This window comes from Eucyclogobius newberryi, unplaced genomic scaffold (genome assembly GCF_026437365.1).
Source record: "Eucyclogobius newberryi isolate DKJ021-1_F unplaced genomic scaffold, fEucNew1.0.hap1 SCAF_17, whole genome shotgun sequence".
In the NCBI taxonomy this organism is placed as follows: Eukaryota; Metazoa; Chordata; class Actinopteri; order Gobiiformes; family Gobiidae; genus Eucyclogobius; species Eucyclogobius newberryi.
Genome location: NW_027315801.1, coordinates 22,060,831 through 22,080,538, shown reverse-complemented (window position 1 = coordinate 22,080,538; position 19,708 = coordinate 22,060,831). Strand labels below are relative to the sequence as shown.

General features: G+C 41.4%; 1 protein-coding gene across 1 annotated transcript in view; it reads right to left on the bottom strand.

Annotated features, from left to right (window-relative positions):
* Window positions 1-18,161, bottom strand: part of itpr3 (inositol 1,4,5-trisphosphate receptor, type 3) — a 38,942-nt gene extending 20,781 nt beyond the window's left edge. The window contains exons 1-9 of the mRNA XM_072449444.1: window positions 17,960-18,161; window positions 10,051-10,121; window positions 8,711-8,832; window positions 8,051-8,137; window positions 1,034-1,192; window positions 830-928; window positions 550-633; window positions 234-380; window positions 47-142 (exon numbers count right to left, since the gene is read on the bottom strand). Of these exons, the coding sequence (XP_072305545.1) occupies window positions 47-142; window positions 234-380; window positions 550-633; window positions 830-928; window positions 1,034-1,192; window positions 8,051-8,137; window positions 8,711-8,832; window positions 10,051-10,121; window positions 17,960-18,051 (957 nt within the window). The 5' untranslated portion in view covers window positions 18,052-18,161. The remainder of the gene's footprint in view (window positions 1-46; window positions 143-233; window positions 381-549; window positions 634-829; window positions 929-1,033; window positions 1,193-8,050; window positions 8,138-8,710; window positions 8,833-10,050; window positions 10,122-17,959) is intronic.
* Window positions 18,162-19,708: the final 1,547 nt, after the last annotated feature.

Sequence of the window (19,708 nt, the reverse complement as noted above, 5' to 3'; positions counted from 1 at the left end):
AAAATGAATTATTCTCTATTTTTGTTAAATGTTTACGGATCTTCACCTCAGCAGCCAGGTAGTTCCCCGTGGCCAAGTGTTTGAACCTGTACAGACTGTTCCAGTGTCCAGCTCCTCCTCTGCACGGGTCATGATGAACCACCTACACAACATGTTAATCAGTCAGGCTGAAACTCGCTTCAACAGAGATCTGGCATTAGGGGTTTAACCCTGGTAAAGACGCGTTGTTGTACCTCAACCTCCCACAATGCATTGGAGCTGGTGGCAGAAGTAGCAGACTGTCTGAGTGTGGTTCTCAGAAACACATGAAGTTTGCTTTTGTACTCGTCACAGGTGAGAAACTTTTCCTGCTCAGCGTGGAATAAACGCACCACATCGCCCTGAGGATAAAGCATGAACATCAAATATTAAAAAATGAGTTTTCATAAAGTTATCGAGTCCTTAACTACTATTTTTGTATCTTTGAGTAAACAGTTTTTTTTTATTCAAAACTTAATCTTGGGAGTTATAATTAGCCTTTTGGTAATATTGGTACATATTCAGACTCACCCCTTTAAGGAATTCCTCTCGGTGGTCACTAAACATCATGAAGAGGTTGATCTTCCAGCTGGTATTGCAGTTCACAGAATTAACCTATAGGGGGAGACTCATCCATTTAAAATAGAGGTAAACAAATACAGGTTTAATTGTTTATTTTTGAATTTACAAAATATATATATATTCAGTTATTGTTGAGGAGATAAATCGCTTTTTTCTTTGGGCAGTCTATGGATCCAGGATATTCTACGAGGTCATAATTATAATTATTCTTATCATTGATCACTTTTACCTCTTTACAGCCTGGATGGTCTGTCAGCTCATAGCTTGAAGCGTGCAGAGGCTGTCCAGCGTTGACTGGATTCATAATCACTTTGTCTCCGACTACAACCTGCAATACACAAATAATACTCAAACAATACACTGGCAGTAGCAGAAGTAGTAACAGGAATAGTAATATTAACAGTAGAAGTAGTGGTAAAAGCAGTAGTAGTACATTATCCCCAGTGGCCCGTAGTTTCCAGAATGGTTGTATGAAGAGCCAGGAGCCCTCGTTGCCAGTGCCGTCCAGAGTGACCCTCATGGCGTTCTTCTCGAGCAGAGCTGGCAGACGCTTGTTCACCGTCAGGTACTTGTTACTCTTCATGTGCAGCAGCTGGAACACAAACATAAGGCACACAAAATGTAGAAGTACAAGAACACAAGAGGAGTGAAACGGGCAAATAAAATGTTAAACTTGTAGCACACATCTAATACGCATTCAGTGTCCTAGTTAGATTATCAGCTCAGAAAATATAATTCAATTAATTCATACATTCAGTGTGTGTGTTGTTTCTGCGTAAGCACCCACACCCATTTCCATATGGGGCACAAGTGAACATCAATCCTCAAGGTTAATGTAGGGACATGTAAACTAGTTTAGACCAGTCTAAACTAGAACAAAACATTAACATAAGATTGAACTGGGACCAAACCCTTTAGGGCAAAACTGGGATTTTCGCAGAAATCTCTGCAGATCTGAGAGTTTGACAAATAAAGACAATATACTCCGCTGCATTAGCCAAAAGCATTTGATCATTGCTAAGAAATTGACTTCTTAATGCACCTCACGCCATGGGCGGAGCCAGGCCCTGGCTTTGGGGCTTGAGCCCCGGATCTCTGTCCAAAAGCCCCGGATCTTTTAATCTTTTAAAAATGCATCATGATGTCACTATGTGGATAGTGCAACAGGTAGAGCGTTGGGTTGGAACGCAGGTGACCAGGGTCAAATCAAACAGTAGCTTCAATTCTGTTTACCCTTTTCTGGTGATTTTTGTTAACCTGAAGTATGATTGGCTGCATGTAGAAAGTGGGCGGGAGTGTAGAAAGTGCGCGGTGTTTACAGCACGTCACACAATCTGACAAATTTGGCCTTTTCTATCATTTCACTGAGGTTTTGCAAAAAGTGAAGGACACAAGAGCAGATCGACTGGAAAAAAGAGACATTCAGAACATGTGCTGAAAAACAAAGTTTATCTAACGTAGAATAGACAACAACACATGATCGTTCAAACCATGAATTCATTGTGGTTGTCGGTGAAGCAGTGGCTCAGGTTTTATTCATCTACAAAGCTAAAGCAGAGAAACTACAGGACAAACAGCTCACTGAGGAAGGTGTCTGCTAAAAGTAAAACTGACTTTTACTTTCAATAAAGATCAGCCTAATTCTAAAACGGCACTTTATTCTCTAAGGGCTGACTTGCCTAGACAGCAGAGCATCAGCCTGTGGATCACAGTGTTGTGACTTCGAGCCCTGTCGGGGGCATGTTTTTCATATTTGTTTTGTCACTGATTGTTTTAAAGAACATTGAGATGTACAATTTCTTGAATAACTAAATGTCACCTCTGCTGTTCTGTTAAACGTTTTTTGGAGGGACGAGCTCTCTCAGAAGGCAAAAAGTCTGTCTTTGCCTTTGGAGGGTTACTGTCTGTAACTGCACTAAAACCACATCATATTGGCCAGAATGAACCCCCTCCTTTTCTTTTTAGGCTAAGCCCCGGATGTTTAGAATGTCTGGCTCTGCCTCTGCCTCACGCACAGCATCTAATCCCGCTCAATGAATTTATGTGCAGGGTGCAAAGGTCCTCCATTCCATTGGTGGATCTACAGTTCTTAACTCTGTACATCTGTGCATCGCCAAAATCAGACACTGCCTCACCCTCCCCGCTGCTGAATCCCTCATCCATGCCTTCATCTCCTCCCGCCTCGACTACTGCAACTCCCTCCTCACTGGCATCTCCTCCCATTCCCTCCACAGACTCCAAATGGTCCAAAACTCCGCTGCCCGCCTCCTCACCCACACCCGGTCCCGTGATCACATCACTCCCGTTCTCCGCTCTCTCCACTGGCTCCCCATCAAGCAGCGCATAAACTTTAAAATACTCCTCCTCACCTTCAAAGCTCTTCACCACCTTGCCCCCCCCTACCTGTCTGACCTCCTCATCCCCCACCGCCCCACCCGAGCTCTCCGATCCTCCTCCTCTCTCACCCTGACTGCACCAACATCCCGACTCAAAACTTTTGGCGACAGAGCATTCTCCCGAACAGCATCCCGACTCTGGAACTCCCTCCCCCAACCTGTCCGCCACTCTCCCTCACTCACAACATTCAAATCCCGCCTAAAAACATACCTCTTCACCCAAGCCTGTGACCTCCCCTACCCCTAGCCTCCTCTACCCCATTGCCTACTCTTCTACCCCCTGTTACATCCCCATCTTTTTCTCTCTACTTCTTCTGTCTTGTTAATTTTATCTGTATATTAATGTGTTCTGTACGTGTTGTCCCCCCCTGTCTGTAAATACCCCCCCTTTTTTATATATGTTCAGCGTCTTTGGGTCACTGAAAAGCGCTATATAAATAAAAGTTATTTTTATTATATTATTATTATCTGTGCGCTGATAAAACAGGGAAAGAAGTATCTGAAACAGGATTTACAGGCCAACTTATCTTAAAGATTCAAACAGATTCAAACCAATTTATCATCCTCAAAATATTAATATAATGTATGGTTGTGAGTGACTGGGAGGTTTTTTGGAAACGTCACTGTTTTTTTAAATGGTTTATGTGTCTCGTAAAGTTATAGTTTGAAGATAAAGAGATTTCCTATTATGAGGTTAGTCTTTCATACTGCAACAATGTTTTATTAGGCCCGAGCGCCACAAGCTGGCGAGAGGCCTATTAATCTCGTAAGGCCGTGCGAAGCACGGCTGCGAAAGTGCGCACGTAGTGCGCACGAAATCGAGCGCGAAGCGCTCGCCCACTTCCAAACACTCACTAACGCACTCCTTCACTCATGCACGCCCCGTGCATACTAATTAGTAGTAGGAAAATGGAACATTACCGTTGTAAACGGGCGAAGCCCGTGCAAAAGTGCGCACTAAACGAGCACTTTACATTGGGATGACGACCGCAAAGCGGTCGTCATCCCCATATAAAGCACTCATTTGCGCTAAGTAGCTCACGAATACGTTCCCCATCTCTTGCATGTTCCGTGCATATAAGCATGTAATGCAAAAATGTAACATTATTACTGTATAGAGGGCCAAAAACACAAAGTGGGCGGAGCCCACTCAAAATTAACGAAAGTACCCGTCAGTGACCAGGGACCCACACCATGAGGTAGGAAAGCGCGAGCGCTTTCCGAAAATGTATAGTTTATGATATTTGAAAAATGGGAAACATTGTTTTCGCATCGGAATATTATTCTTTCTTCTTCTTCTTCTTCTTCTTCTTCTTCTTCTTCTTCTTCTTCTTCTTCTTCTTCTTCTTCTTCTCGGGACCAACCCCCCTATTTTTCACCCAGTGAACATTGACGAAAAGTCACAAAAATTTGCACACCTCTAAAAATCGTGCCTCTCTACATTCTGGCTATTTCCCTTTTCTAAAATAAAAAAATTGGCGCGTCAGCGCCCCCAAATGTACCAAAAATGCATTGAGAGATGGGAAATGACCCAAAAAAAATCTGATCGTAGAATCATGAAATTTGGCGCAGAGGTAGATGGTGACAAGAGAAGTGAAAAATATTATCACGGCAACGCCGTCCACCCACCAAATGTCGGCCATATTGGTTCAAAAATGGCTAAGCATGACTCGGGAGTTTTTCCAAACGTTGTACTTTTACGAACTCCTCCCAGGGCGTTGGCTCTAAAAAGCTGAAATTTGGAGAAAATGCTACTGAGGAGTGGGACATCAAAAGTTATTCAAATTACATTGATACCTGTCACGGTCTCTGTGCGGCGAAGCCGCAAACTTTAGCTAGAATTTCAGAAATCTCCCAAATTTAACATTTCTGCCGTTTGCGCAGATAAAGTCCGAATTGCGTCAAATTAGAATCAGTTGTTAAACTCTTTGCCCTAAACCTACTTGAAGTGAAATTAATTAATTTGGCACCACAGCGCCCCCTACAGATTTTATATGGAGGTTAAATGTTTAGTTTTGCGAAATTATATGAAATTTGACACACAACTCAATTTTAGCATCCCCATCAAAAAAGTCAATGAGACCCATGTCATAATTGTTATGGCTTTGCCGTAACGATGACCAAAACCTTCCATGTTATTCCAATGGGGAAATCGCCAGAACATGTTTACACTTTATACTTTCACAAACTCCTCTTAGGGCGTCAGCCCTATTAACCTGAAATTTGGTGAGACTCATCTTCAGGGGTGGACCATCAAAAGGTATCCACATTTTTATTCAAAAAGTCACGGTCTCTGTGCAGCAAAGCCGCACATTTTGCCAAGAATTCAAAATAAAATAGCTTTTTGATGGTAAAACAAAGGAGAAGATGTGACAGCGTCACAGATTCAGCAGTAGATGTAATAAAAGGACAATTGGGGCGCGTTAGCGCCCCCTCCTCGTGCGGCGTGTCGGCGGCGTAGCGGCGGCGGCGTGGCGAGGGCCGATCATTGCCGCTTGCGGCTTTAATTATTATTATTATTATTATTATTACTATTATTAATTGTATTCATTGTATTCATTTTATTTTATTTTTCAAAATTAAAAACAAAACAAGACAGGACCAGACAAAAATAAATTAGTCAAATTGAAAATGAGAGTTTAGGAAGGTAAAGCATCCAAAGAAAAACAAATGTTACTTTAGGCAAACAAGGTCCAAAATAAACACCCCATTTAGTCCAGTTTTTGTCAAATTTGTCAATTTTCCAGTTGAGTCCACGTGGGTCAGTTATGTGTTGGTCCAGTTTGTGCCATGGCCAGGAGTATATATGAAGTACATATGCAAAGTGTAAAGATTGATTAAGGGCCGTGTGCTCTAAACTAACAACTATCGACCAATCAGAGAACATTGTGATTTTGGTTGTTATTGGCTTGGCGGGGGCAAGGTGGGAGGGCATTAGAGGTCAGACCTATTCCACATGCAACACTCTTAATGAGACCAATAACCAGTAGCTCATTGGTTTGATCATTTGTCCACAATACCAAAGTGTGCGGTCAGTCTACCCCAGGGCGGCTGTGACTACACCTCTGCGAGTGTGGAGTCAACGATAAACTACAATGTGGCACTTTCAGGGGCTTGTTATGTAAAGCACTATATAAATATGAGTGAGGATTATTTATGATGTTTACAACTGTGTGAAGAAGTTGCCTACACTGAGATTGGCAGATTCCTGAGGTGTGATTCATGTTACACGCTGTGCTTGCCCTGCCCTTTTTTATGAAGCGCCCGGCATTTCTAATTACTCGAAAAGACTACAACTGTATCGCTGCATATTTAACATGGGAACTCACAGTTCAACATAGGACAAATCTAATAATTATAGAGCCTGTGAATTGTACAGTGTGTGTGTGCGTGTGTGTGTGTGTGTGCGTGTGTGCGTCTGTGTGTGTGTGTGTGTGTGTGCGTGTGTGCGTGTGTGTGTCTGTGTGTGTGTGTGTGTCTGTGTGTGTGTGTGTGTGTGTGTGTGTGTGCGTATGTGTGTCCGTGTGTTTAGCTATGGTGCGGCTCTATATGTCTTTACATGAACGCCTCCTCTGCACCAAATATACTATGCTTAATTCTGACAGACTGACAGATGCGTGTGTGTCACTACCTTTGAGAGATAACAGAGTGTGTTCAAGGTGGGGCCGGCTTTCTCTGTTTACACAAGTTTCTGAGGTCTGTTCACAGTAAGACAAAATACACAAACTCCTTCACGATGAGAGAACGTGCAGCACATGGGCCACAGAAATGATGCATAACATGTGTACAATTGGGTACTGTCTTCACTGTTCAGCAGCATCCTGTGCGCCGCAGTTGCCCGGAACTGTGATAGCCTTTTTGCACCTTACACCACTTTCTCTTGTGTTACTTTTCACACATATATCGAATGTGTCGCCAAAGGAGCACTGCACAGGCAAAGTAAATGGGTGCAGCGTTTGAGAAGAATCTCTGGAATTCTGTGCAGATTCACTTGGATTGATTTGGTCTAAAAATAAATTCCCCACTCCCGTCCCATACTATACTGCTGGCTCTACTCTCTGCGCATTACTGTATTTGCACCGAAATTCCAGTTTGCACATATTTGTCTTGTTTTGCATTGTACGCTAGCACCAAGACAGATTCCTCATTGAGGGACAATAACGTGTATCTTTAATTCACACTGCTTTGAATACTTTTACTTGCACATCTGGATTAAGTGACTTGTGGCTGGACACTTACAGTTTTTGAGGTGTGTTACAGATTATGCTTCTGTTCTGGGAGGGTCCTGCACATCTGGATAATGCACATGTTACTGTAGTGTAAACAAGTGAACGGACCATCAGTTTTCCTGTAATCCAAGAACATCATTCTAGTTGGTGGTCCTGAGCCATTCTCCATTACAACATGTGATGCTCCTGAAACAACATACTATTTACAGTAGTTGTGTTCTTTTAAATCTCAGTTCTAATTTCCAATCGAGGATCTGTGGCCATGACTCACCTTACGCTCCAGAGATAATTATTACTATCACAGGTAAGGTGAGGTTAGACATGGGAGTGGCCTTTGCAGGTAATTTTGAGGGCTCATGAATCGAACAGGAGCTGGTGGAGACTTATTAAAATAAACGGACAAGTAAATAGTCATTAAAGGCATAATACTGACAAATTACAATCAGGATGTGGCTGAACGCTCTAACGCTAACAATTTAACATTTGTTTGTGAAGTTTACAAATACCGAGGGGGCAGGGCATCTGACATAAACCAGATCCACTGAAACTCTTCGGCAATTAGGTCAAACTAGATCTAACCCTGGACTAAAGAAAGTATGATGAGGTCATGCTACTTGATCATAAGATTATTGGTGGAGCACTGTTGTTCTTTCTACATGACTCACACGGATTAAGAGAATACCGGTAATAAAACTTAAGACAATAATAATACACCTGGTGCTAAACTAGTTGAAGAAGATATTAAAGTAGGCGAATCGACCCGGACACAGGGAGAACATGCAAACATGTTCTCCCATGTCTGTATAACGATATTCTGACAATTACCTGAATAACCGTGCCGTACTTAACGACATCTCCATGAACTTTCTTGTTTTCCGTCTCGTTCTGTTTCTGCTCCAGAGTCGCTGCATGCTGCAAAAAGCAACAAAATAAAGGATTTACAACAAAATACAAAAAAAGGACTCTGTTGCATTTACTAGAGGATCCTTTGAATAACTTATCCCTCCATACTTTCACATCTGAGTAAATGTTTCGGTTAGTCTTCCTGTTTTAAATTAATCTATAACACATCTTCATCTGCACAAGTGACAAACATTGCCACTATTAGATTATTTCAACATGTCTTTGGTTAAATTATGATGAATGTTTTTTCTGATTTATTCAACAGTCTGTGTGCCAGATTACAGATCGCAGATTCATTCTAATTGTTGTGTTTGTCCGCTTTGTTGCTCTGGACACGAGTATAGTATATTCGGCTACTCAATGCAGCCCAAATCGATCGATCCAAATGTACTTGTATAGAGCCTTACAAATGGTTTCATAAAAGGTAATATAGCATAAACCCAATAATTTACGAGACAAATAAGATGATTTAAGATTGTCTGTAGAACCTCAAATCTTTATAGTCTCAACAAATGTAAATGCCAGGCAAGTGTGCCTTTAGACGATGCGTGATAGTATTAGTAGTAGTAGCAGTAGTAGTACCTGAAGTTTCTGCAGTAGAACAACATCTCCAATCTTGTCCTTCTCGTGTTTGGCCTGTTTAGCTTTCCAGAACTGTTTCTGCGCCGAGTATCTGCTCATGGGACACACTTTGAACAGGCAGTCTGAAAAAATGCACGGAAAATACACAATTGTTATAACGCTCGGACAATAACAGTCAGATTGTGAAGACGTGCAATGTAAAGGGTGTAAAAACTTAACAAATATGAACACTATCATTTGGTGTTGGGCTCTTTGGTTGTGTTTCTTATTAGACAGGAGGTGCAATGACAGGTTAAGGAGCAGGAGGCAAATATTGACTGTGGGTCGGATCCTGTTTGTTCAGTTCAAACCTCTCTGTTATTGTTCTAAAACTATTAAATTATGAGACTGGGACCACACACACAAGTTAGGTTCAGTGTCCTGCTCAATGGCACAAAGACAGTATGCATTTGGAGGAACAGGAATTGCACTGCCAGCGGATCTGACGTCTCTGCTAAAGATGTTTACGCCAAGCGTGGGATTTGAACCGTCAACCTTTGGATCAGAGGAGGAGCACGCTAAGGATTGAGCTACTGCTGCCCTTTTTTATTTCATTTATGAGCGTTTTGAATAAAGAAAATGTATTTGACGGTGAAGCTGTCTGGGTCACATCGGCAAAACCACATAACAGACGAAATGACAATAGTTTATCAGATGCTTCTTTTTTTTCCTTCTATGTAAGGGAAAATGTGGCTAACTTTTTATTCCAGTTGTGTGCTCCACTTAGAAATGTGATCTGAACCAGGTCCAGGTCCAGAGCAGATGGTCTGGACTCACTTCAGTCGATTCTTTATTCGGATCGGGCCGCGTTGTCCCCAGAGTCATGTGACCTCTTCAGGGGAAACGGGAATAATCTGCTTCTATATTGATATTCTGTCGATAACTGGACACTTCGGCTCTCACTGACCCAGGAACAGCCCTGAGGTCGCCCAGACTTCAGCTACTCTGGTTTAACTTCTGCAATGTGCTGTGTCGCTGCAGAAATACAATAAATACCTGACAAATTTTGATTTATTTAATTAGTGGACCTAGAATATTTCAAGACATTATTGACTTGCTTTTTTAAAATTTTATAACCACCTAAAATGTAAAATTAGGTAAATCTTCTTGTCATTATTAAATCATCAAGACTGAAATTTAAAACAAATACCTGTTTTCTCAAGTAAATGGTTTAAAGTCAAGACGACCTTTTAACTCATGTGTTTTGGCAGTTACTTTATCTTATTATTTAAGATAGGACCAAATAAGGAACATGTCTCCACTCTCTTAATAATAGTTTAATGTTTGCATAACATTTTTACCTCTAAATTTCTTTGGAGGAGTATCCAGGTCTCCAGCGTTGGGCTCCACCACACAGCGGTCGTCCACCAGACTAGAACAGGAAGAGGAGAAAACGGAATGAGACAAATACACAACATTAACTTATTTCAGGCTTAACGTTCCTCTGACAAAATGGATGACTCATTGAACTCAAATGCAGTTAAGATAAGATAAGATTAACTTCCTGTTTGTAAATTATGACATCACACTAGGAAATTACCCAGCAAACACTGGGAGGACAAATAAAAATATATGAGAGCGACTTTGTTTTTGTTGAATTCATGTTTAGAGGGTCAAAAAAGTTGTTTCTTTGAATAAATTAACTTTGACTGGAATGAGTATCCCCAGTGTGATTACACTTCCTGTCATTTTCTACCAATTTTGCAGTGTTTTCTCCACAGATACCAACTCCATTGGTGTAAAACTATAATTTATATGTACAACAAGTGTAAATACACAAAAAAAAGTCCAAATTAGAAAATCGTAAAATCCTGTCATACGCACTTTAACCCTGGTTTCTTCTGTATTTGGAAATAATTTTTCACTGTTTAATATTTTTGAGTGCCTCAACCTAAAGCAATAACTCACTCCTTATCTCTTGATCATACGATACTGCTTTCTCTGTCACAGTTTTCCAAAATCCCTTTTTATGGCAAGACCCTGAGTGTGATTTTTGAGTTTGACGTGCTGTCTTCAGAGTTCAGTGAAGGATGAAGCTTTGTCTGCAGGAGGAGCCTTAAAAAGGTTATAAGTGTGGATCCGAGGGAGCAGGACCTGACCAAATAAAGTCCTGCTCCAGTCTATACTAAACAGGTGAGATTAGAGGAGTTCAACAGACCGGTAAAAAGTGCTGGGTTTTAGTGTTTTAAACGTAAGGATGGGAATAAAAAACATACAATTTCTCTGTTTGTATTCATGTATTTTATTATGTAATCATGTTGTTTAAAGAGCCATGTAAAGTGCATTGAAGTTCTTATATCACTCATGAAAAACATACTTTGAGTTTTGTTTTATTTGTGCATGCGTGAAAAGGACTGTGTCTTATTTTATATATTGTGTAACGTAACCAGGAAGTATAGTTTAAGAAGAGTGTGCAGAGACAGAGGGAGCTTATGTGTTTGGAGGAGATTACTGGAGTGAAAATGGACTGGTAGCGTCGTTCCCCCGTTCATAGAAAAGGGGAACAAAGGTACCTACTGGGGAATATAGGTACGCATCCGGGTAGAGGTGGGAGAAAAATCGCAAGTATTGTTGTTGTTTTGGAGATATGCACAATTAGATTATCGAGTATATCGTCAATAATAAACTATTTCAAAAGGGCTTCTAAAAGAGCCGCTAATTTCTGCAGTAGCGTGGATAATTACTCTATCCGTTTACATAAAGTTTTAGGACACAACTCATCTTTAGACGGTTTTTAGTTTAAGTCATAAGATAAGATAAGATAAGATAAGATATTCCTTTATTGTCCCACATGGGGAAATTTCATTGGTGCAATGCAGGTAGATACAGAGGTAGATACAGAAGAACAGATCACTTATAGGAAGTCTGAAAAACACTTTCAGTAGAAGATCTCCTATAAATAAATAAAAACTCCCATAGACAAATAAATAAATACATAAATACCATTGCATGTGATCACGACAGTAATTGCACATGAATATGTGTCACGACAGCAAGTCAGCCTGTCTTTGTTCAACACGCGGGTTTTGATTCGTTCCGATTTGCCTCTGATTTGAATCCAGAGATTGGATTTGAATTTAGTCAAAGTGAGTCCAACAGCAGGAACCAGAGCACCATTATTATGGCCTTAATGTGGAATTTAGACTAAATTGTGGCTCCACCCAGAAAGAGGAGTTACACTTCTACACGTCATCGAGCTGCGAAGTAACTAATCAGTCTGATGACACAAGAATATAATTATTGTCATTAGATTTCAATTCAATACATGTCATTTGGGTCTTTTATTAGGCCCGAGCGCCACAAGCTGGCGAGAGGCCTATTAATCTCGTAAGGCCGTGCAAAGCACGGCTGCGAAAGTGCGCACGTAGTGCGCACGAAATCGAGCGCAAAGCGCTCGCCCACTTCCAAACACTCACTAACGCACTCCTTCACTCACGCACGCCCTGTGCATACTAATTAGTAGTAGGAAAATGGAACATTACCATTGTAAACGGGCGAAGCCCGTGCAAAAGTGCGCACTAAACGAGTACTTTAAATTGGGATGACGACCGTCATCCCCTTATAAAGCACTCATTTGCGCTAAGTAGCTCACGAATACGTTCCCCATCTCTTGCATGTTCCGTGCATATAAGCATGTAATGCAAAAATTGAACATTATTACTGTATAGAGGGCCAAAAACACAAAGTGGGCGGAGCCCACTCAAAATTAACGAAAGTACCCGTCAGTGACCAGGAACCCACACCATGAGGTAAGAAAACGCGAGCGCTTTCCGAAAATGTATAGTTTATGATATTTGAAAAATGGGAAACATTGTTTTCGCATCGGAATATTATTCTTTCTTTCTTCTTCTTCTTCTCGGGACCAACCCCCCTATTTTTCACCCAGTGAACATTGACGAAAAGTCACAAAAATTTGCACACCTCTAAAAATCGTGCCTCTCTACATTCTGGCTATTTCCCTTTTCTAAAATAAAAAATTGGCACGTCAGCGCCCCCAAATGTACCAAAAATGCATTGAGAGATAGGAAATGACCCAAAAAAAATCTGATCGTAGAATCATGAAATTTGGCGCAGAGGTAGATGGTGACAAGAGAAGTAAAAAATATTATTACGGCAATGCCGTCCGCCCAACCAAATGTCGGCCATATTGGTTCAAAAATGGCTAAGCATGACTCGGGAGTTTTTCCAAATGTCGTACTTTTACGAACTACTCCCAGGGCGTTGGCTCTAAAAAGCTGAAATTTGGAGAAAATGCTACTGAGGAGTGGGACATCAAAAGTTATTCAAATTACATTGATACCTGTCACGGTCTCTGAGCGGCGAAGCCGCAAACTTTAGCTAGAATTTCAGAAATCTCCCAAATTTAACATTTCTGCCGTTTGCGCAGATAAAGTCCGAATTGCGTCAAATTAGAATCAGTTGTTAAACTCTTTGCCCTAAACCTACTTGAAGTGAAATTAATTAATTTGGCGCCACAGCGCCCCCTACAGATTTTATATGGAGGTTAAATGTTTAGTTTTGCGAAATTATATGAAATTTGACACACAACTCAATTTTAGCATCCCCATCAAAAAAGTCAATGAGACCCATGTCATAATTGTTATGGTTTTGCCGTAGCGATGACCAAAACCTCCCATGTTATTCCAATGGGGAAATCGCCAGAACATGTTTACACTTTATACTTTCACAAACTCCTCCCAGGGCGTTAGCCCTATTAACCTGAAATTTGGTGAGACTCATCTTCAGGACCATCAAAAGGTCACACATTTTGCCAAGAATTCAAAATAAAATTGCTTTTTGATGGTAAAACAAAGGGGAGACGATGTGACAGCGTCACAAATTCAGCAGTAGGCGTAATAAAAGGACCATTGGGGCGCGTTAGCGCCCCCTCCTCTTGCGGCGTGGCGGCGAAGCGGCGGCGGCGTGGCGAGGGCCGATCATTGCCGCTTGCAGCTTTAATTGCTGTTATTGTAGCAACTAACGAACCTAGCAAACGTATATTAATGGGTTTGGGGGACAAAACTGTAATACACTTGTATTTCAATGCAACTAACCATAAGGTGTTACATATGATTACGTAATAAAGTATATAAATCAATAACAATACGGTTATGGCCATTAAAGAGCCCAGGGTGGTCAATGGCAACAGAGAGGATGGATAGTACTCACTGTAGTATTGTCTCTGTACAAACATGTCAAACTCTATTACTCTATTATGCTTGAGCCTCGATAACTCTTTTTATTCAGTTGCTTTAGTGATGTTACTTTCTGGTCTTCGGCTATGATAAATCAACAATCATTCTAAAACTGTTCAAGAAAGGTTCAAATCTTGTCCTGTGTGTGTTTGTGTTTTCAATGCATATCATTATCAGTGGTGTAAAGTAAGTAAAGTAAGTGCAAAAGTATAAATACTGTACTCTGGAGGTAGCTGTAATTTACAATTTTAAAGTGGATACTTTCAACTTTTACTTTACTACATTTGAGAGCGAGTATCTGCACTTTCACTGCACTGGACTTAAACTGGACTAAAAAGTATTTTAAATGTGTTTTATGTAATAACAGAGCGGTTTACTCTTTAGCATGTTTTTATGGTGACATCTTGCTGACATTTTCAAAGCTCGGCGTTGAGCAAACAAAATTAAGCCAAACAAACAACCAGGACGATTCTTTATCAAGATCACAATTAAAAGCTTTATTAGTTCTCAAAATCTGTGTGAAATGTGTTTACTTTTTATTCTTAAAATCACTGAAGTTGATTTTTTATTAGATATTAGATACTTTTGCTCCTTAAGTAACAAAATCAATTCTTTTACCACTCATTTTGCACATCCAAATATAAATAAACACCACCATCTAAATAATCCACACACCAAATACACGTAATACAAACAATAGCTATAAAGGTACTGGTTCTGTCGCGTTCTAACATGAGATGCATTACTGCAGTACTGAAAGATCTTGTGAGTCGAGTTGTTGTGACAAGTTGTATTCAAATGACGGCGATTTTGAGTCAAATCAGAATCAAAATCGTGTGCACGTCCCTCCAGTGTCACCGTGGCAGAGTGGTTAGCCCGTGGGTGGGACTCCCGGTCTCTCCTGGAGGTCTCGGAGTGTATGGAAACCCGCTTTTTAAAACACAAAGCCTTGTCCTGGGAGACTCTGAAAGACCATTAGAGTTGAATGGAGAGAGGCGCAGGACGTGTCAGGACAGAGAAGGTGAGACATGGAACAGTCACACTTGAGACTGGGACAAAGAGGTAATGCCAGGGAAGCAAAAAGAGAGGAGGGGCAACAGGTGAGGGTGGGCAGGTGTGCGTGTTCTTTCAATGGAGGAAGAACAACACAACGCTCTGGGCCGTCACAAGAATAGTCACTGATTAGTCTTAAATGTGCTCACTTTGTGGACGAAGTGTGAAAGTATTTGGTTCTTCACATCATGGAAAGTGCTGATCACACCATTGGAAATATTCAGAATGAAAGAAATGCAAATTTATCTCACCATGACACAAAATATGCTATATAATAAAAGCAATTCAAGCGCCTCCATCTCGCCTAATCACTACAGGACAAGGACACTCATCTGAAACATCACGGTTGATCATCCGTTTATTAGGCAAAACATTTCACCTCCGGTTGTGGTTGTGGTTCTGGTTCAACAAACCGCAAATGGCAATCACGCAGATGAAAGCAGAGAGAGAGTGAGTGATGTTATAGTTTTGCCAGTGGAAAAAAAACTGGTTGTAATGGGTTTTAACGTCAGATATGGATGATTTGAGCTGACTGGGTGTGAGGTGGGTGGCACTGTGGTAATGTTATGCCTCAGATCAGGTCCTTCAGTGCAATATTAGTACAAAAACAATATTACATTTTGATTAGTCTTTATCAGTGACAGTTGACGGCTTGCCTGTTCTGATGGGTGTGTACGGTCTGTCCTCGGGGCTGACAGGTCTGAACCAGGACTAAACCAGGCAGGACTGAAAATCCAGATCATCTCTAAAATGTCATAATGCATCTGTAATCTAAAGAAAACCCTATTGTGTGTTAATACTGCTACCATAGGGCTGCAATATTTAGCACAATCGAATGGACGCAAATACTGCAATTGTTAAAGTAACATCCTTTCCTTTGCAAACAACCACATGTGCTTAACCTGCTTTTGTTGAACTTTAGAGCTCTTTTACATCTGCATAATTAGATTAGCCCCCAGTATTTTAGTATAATCTTTCTCGTCTCTACTATTCCTATTTTTAAAACGTAAATCACAATCATAATAATAAAATTTCCATCTCATTGGTAGTTAGTTTGGAGGGCTGAAGACCTAAAGCGTCATATCTCCGTAACGAGGAGATCTACACGTTGAACTGTCTTTTCTGTCAAAATAAGATTTGAATTAATCTGATTGAATAGTAGTTTTTGTTTCTTTATTTCTGATACATATAACTTTTGTAACTTCTCTGAACAGCAAATGTGGAATATGACATGCGTTGTGATATTTAGTCATAAGATTTTGTTTGATAAAGCTCAATTTGGCCAAAATGACACTAACGCCCGATGGATTCTCGCCTCAATTTAATCCCCATAAATACAATAATTGAAGTGAGAGAAGCTGGAGTCAGTGAATGGCTTGGTGTGGGTCTGTTCTAATCTGCCACACCACACTTCCTCAGAAGAATTCCCTTTGGCAGCCTCAGACCGACTTCTATTGTACTGCTCCTGCTACTACCACCACCACTTCTACTATTACTACTCAATACTACTTCTCTCAGTGCTTCACATAAATAGAGGGGACTAACGTGCCCCCCATAGTCTAAAACAAACTCATCAATGAATTTATAATGAACAAATCCTACTTTTTTGTCGTATTCTCATGAACTTTGAGTATATATATATATATACATATATATATATATATATAAAGGATTACTATGACTACTATTGGTCTGTGATAGTCAGGCGATATATTATGTCAATCCAACAGAAATGTGTTTATGTCTTGAAACGTATAAGCTACAATTAAATTATCAGAAACCTTTCAAATTAATCACAAAAGTGCAGAAATATCCCCTTATGTACATCCTTATCTGAAAGATTTGTTTTTATTTTGAATCAGATCTCTTTTTGCTGCACAACTAGTACTACTACTACTACTACTACTACTACTACTACTACTACTACTACTACTTCTCTCATACTGTACTACTGTTCTACTCTCATACTGGGCCTGTTTTAGATTGACTTTTTGGACAAATGTTCCTCCAATAACAAAGATATAAACAAAGGTAGATTCATAATATACGAGGCCTACACACCAAAACAACATATATAAATGATTTAACTCTAGTGTATTTAAACTATTCTAAAGAAGGATTTTCCTTAACTGTGAGAAATACAACCTGACCCTGTACCTGGACAATGAATGTGGTGTTCTTTATGCCAGAGTCTGTGGTTAATTAGTGCTGAAGTGTTCAACATTAAAGACAGAGATAAGAGCCATAAACCTAAGTCCCTGATGGAGCCCCACTGGACTGAAGATAACATCTACTGTGGGCCTGAGGCGGGGTCCATTCATAGGCAAGAAAGTGGACAAACCCTCTGCCCCGGGGCGGGTCAGACTGAGGCATCTGAGTTTCAAAAGGGTAACACTGGCAGACCCTTGTAGACCCTTGCAGGCCCTTGCAGGCCCTTGCAGACCCTTGCAGACCCTTGCAGACCATTGTAGACCCTTGCAGACCATTGTAGACCCTTGTAGACCCTTGTAGACCCACCAGTCATTCTAGATTCAATAATGTAGTTACAGAAGTATATTTCCTTTCGGTCATCAAACGTCTAGAGTACAGTACAGGATGAATGGAAAACACATGGTTGGAACTTGGAATATAAACATAGTCTCTTATACTGTATACTATATATATACTATGTACTATATGCACAACATAAACAGGTCACTGGGCAGCTAAATGAGAGCAGACTCATTTGGGAAAGGCATAAACAAGACAGAACCCCAGTTTTAATGCAGGTGGAGTAAATGTGTGTGTTGGTGTTGCCAATGTTGGAGGTGTTTGTGATCATGCAAGAGCTGAAAAACAAAGCCACGGATACTGAAGCACAGAAGAGTCAGGTCCAGCAGTCACTGAATCTGGACTAAACTCTAAAACAAGTCCCGACTCGGAACTAAAACAAACTTGTGAACGGGTCTGGTTAAGATCCTACCCCAAAGTGCTGATGAAGCCACTGACAGAGCCCTCCGCGAACAGAGACACGATGTCTCCGATGTGGAGGAAGCTGGAGGCGGACTCAGACATCCTGCGGGCCGGGGCAGGTAGTCCTCAGGTGGGCTCAGCTCTGGGACATTCCGCTGCACGCTCCGGAGTCAGAAACACGCAGAGAAGTGATCCGTGCCGCGCAGTGTGCAGGCATGCGGCGTGTCGTGCGGGGGAAGTATGACCACTGTGTCTGGAGAGTCCCGGGTCTGGTCCCGGGTCTGGTCCCGGGTCTGGCTCAGGTCAGACTGTGCAGCGCTCTCCCGTGTGCGCATACGGGCACGCGCTCGCTCAAGTGAGTTTGAGTGAAAAGCCGGAAGTGGAACAAGTGCGTGAAGAGGCGGATCACACGCGCCTCAAGAAGTAACAAGAGGGGGAAGTTCAGAGTCGGACTGCGGCTCTGTTATAGACCTTTATAGACCTTTATTACCTATTATATTACCACCTAGTATGTTATTATAGTATTATTATCTATAGGTTATAGACCATGGACACCTCCACGAGTTAGACCTGCTACTTCCTCCTGGAGACCTGGTTTGGACCTGGTTTAGACCTGGTTTGGACCTGGTTTGGACCTGGTTTAGACCTGGTTTGGACCTGGTTTAGACCTGGTTTGGACCTGGTTTGGACCTGGTTTAGACCTGGTTTGGACCTGGTTTAGACCTGGTTTAGACCTGGTTTAGACCTGGTTTGGACCTGGTTTGGACCTGGTTTAGACCTGGTTTAGACCTGGTTTGGACCTGGTTTAGACCTGGTTTGGACCTGGTTTAGACCTGGTTTAGACCTAGTTTAGAACTGGTTTGGACCTGGTTTGGGCCTGGTTTAGACCTGGTTTAGACCTGGTTTGGACCTGGTTTAGACCTGGTTTGGACCTGGTTTAGACCTGGTTTGGGCCTGGTTTAGACCTGGTTTAGACCTGGTTTAGACCTAGTTTAGAACTGGTTTGGACCTGGTTTAGACCTGGTTTGGGCCTGGTTTAGACCTGGTTTAGACCTGGTTTAGACCTGGTTTGGACCTGGTTTAGACCTGGTTTGGACCTGGTTTAGACCTGGTTTGGGCCTGGTTTAGACCTGGTTTAGACCTGGTTTAGACCTAGTTTAGAACTGGTTTGGACCTGGTTTAGACCTGGTTTGGACCTGGTTTAGACCTGGTTTGGGCCTGGTTTAGACCTGGTTTGGGCCTGGTTTAGACCTGGTTTAGACCTAGTTTAGAACTGGTTTGGACCTGGTTTAGACCTGGTTTAGACCTGGTTTAGATCTGGTTTGGACCTGGTTTAGACCTGGTTTGGGCCTGGTTTAGACCTGGTTTGGACCTGGTTTAGACCTAGTTTAGAACTGGTTTGGACCTGGTTTAGACCTGGTTTAGACCTGGTTTAGATCTGGTTTGGACCTGGTTTAGACCTGGTTTGGGCCTGGTTTAGACCTGGTTTGGACCTGGTTTAGACCTAGTTTAGAACTGGTTTGGACCTGGTTTAGTCCTAGTTAAGAACCCAATCCTCATTTCAAGATAGTTTCCTGGTTTAGTCTTCTTGTGTTTGACTTATATGTTTGTTTAACCTTTCTTGTTTTTTTTGTCGGGGTCAATAGAGACTACAGCCAGTGATTATTGCACATTATAATATTATTATAGATGTATTGAGACATGCCTGTTCTCTCTCTGTCAGGGCAGCTCATAGAGGTCTTCTCTATTTATTAGATTA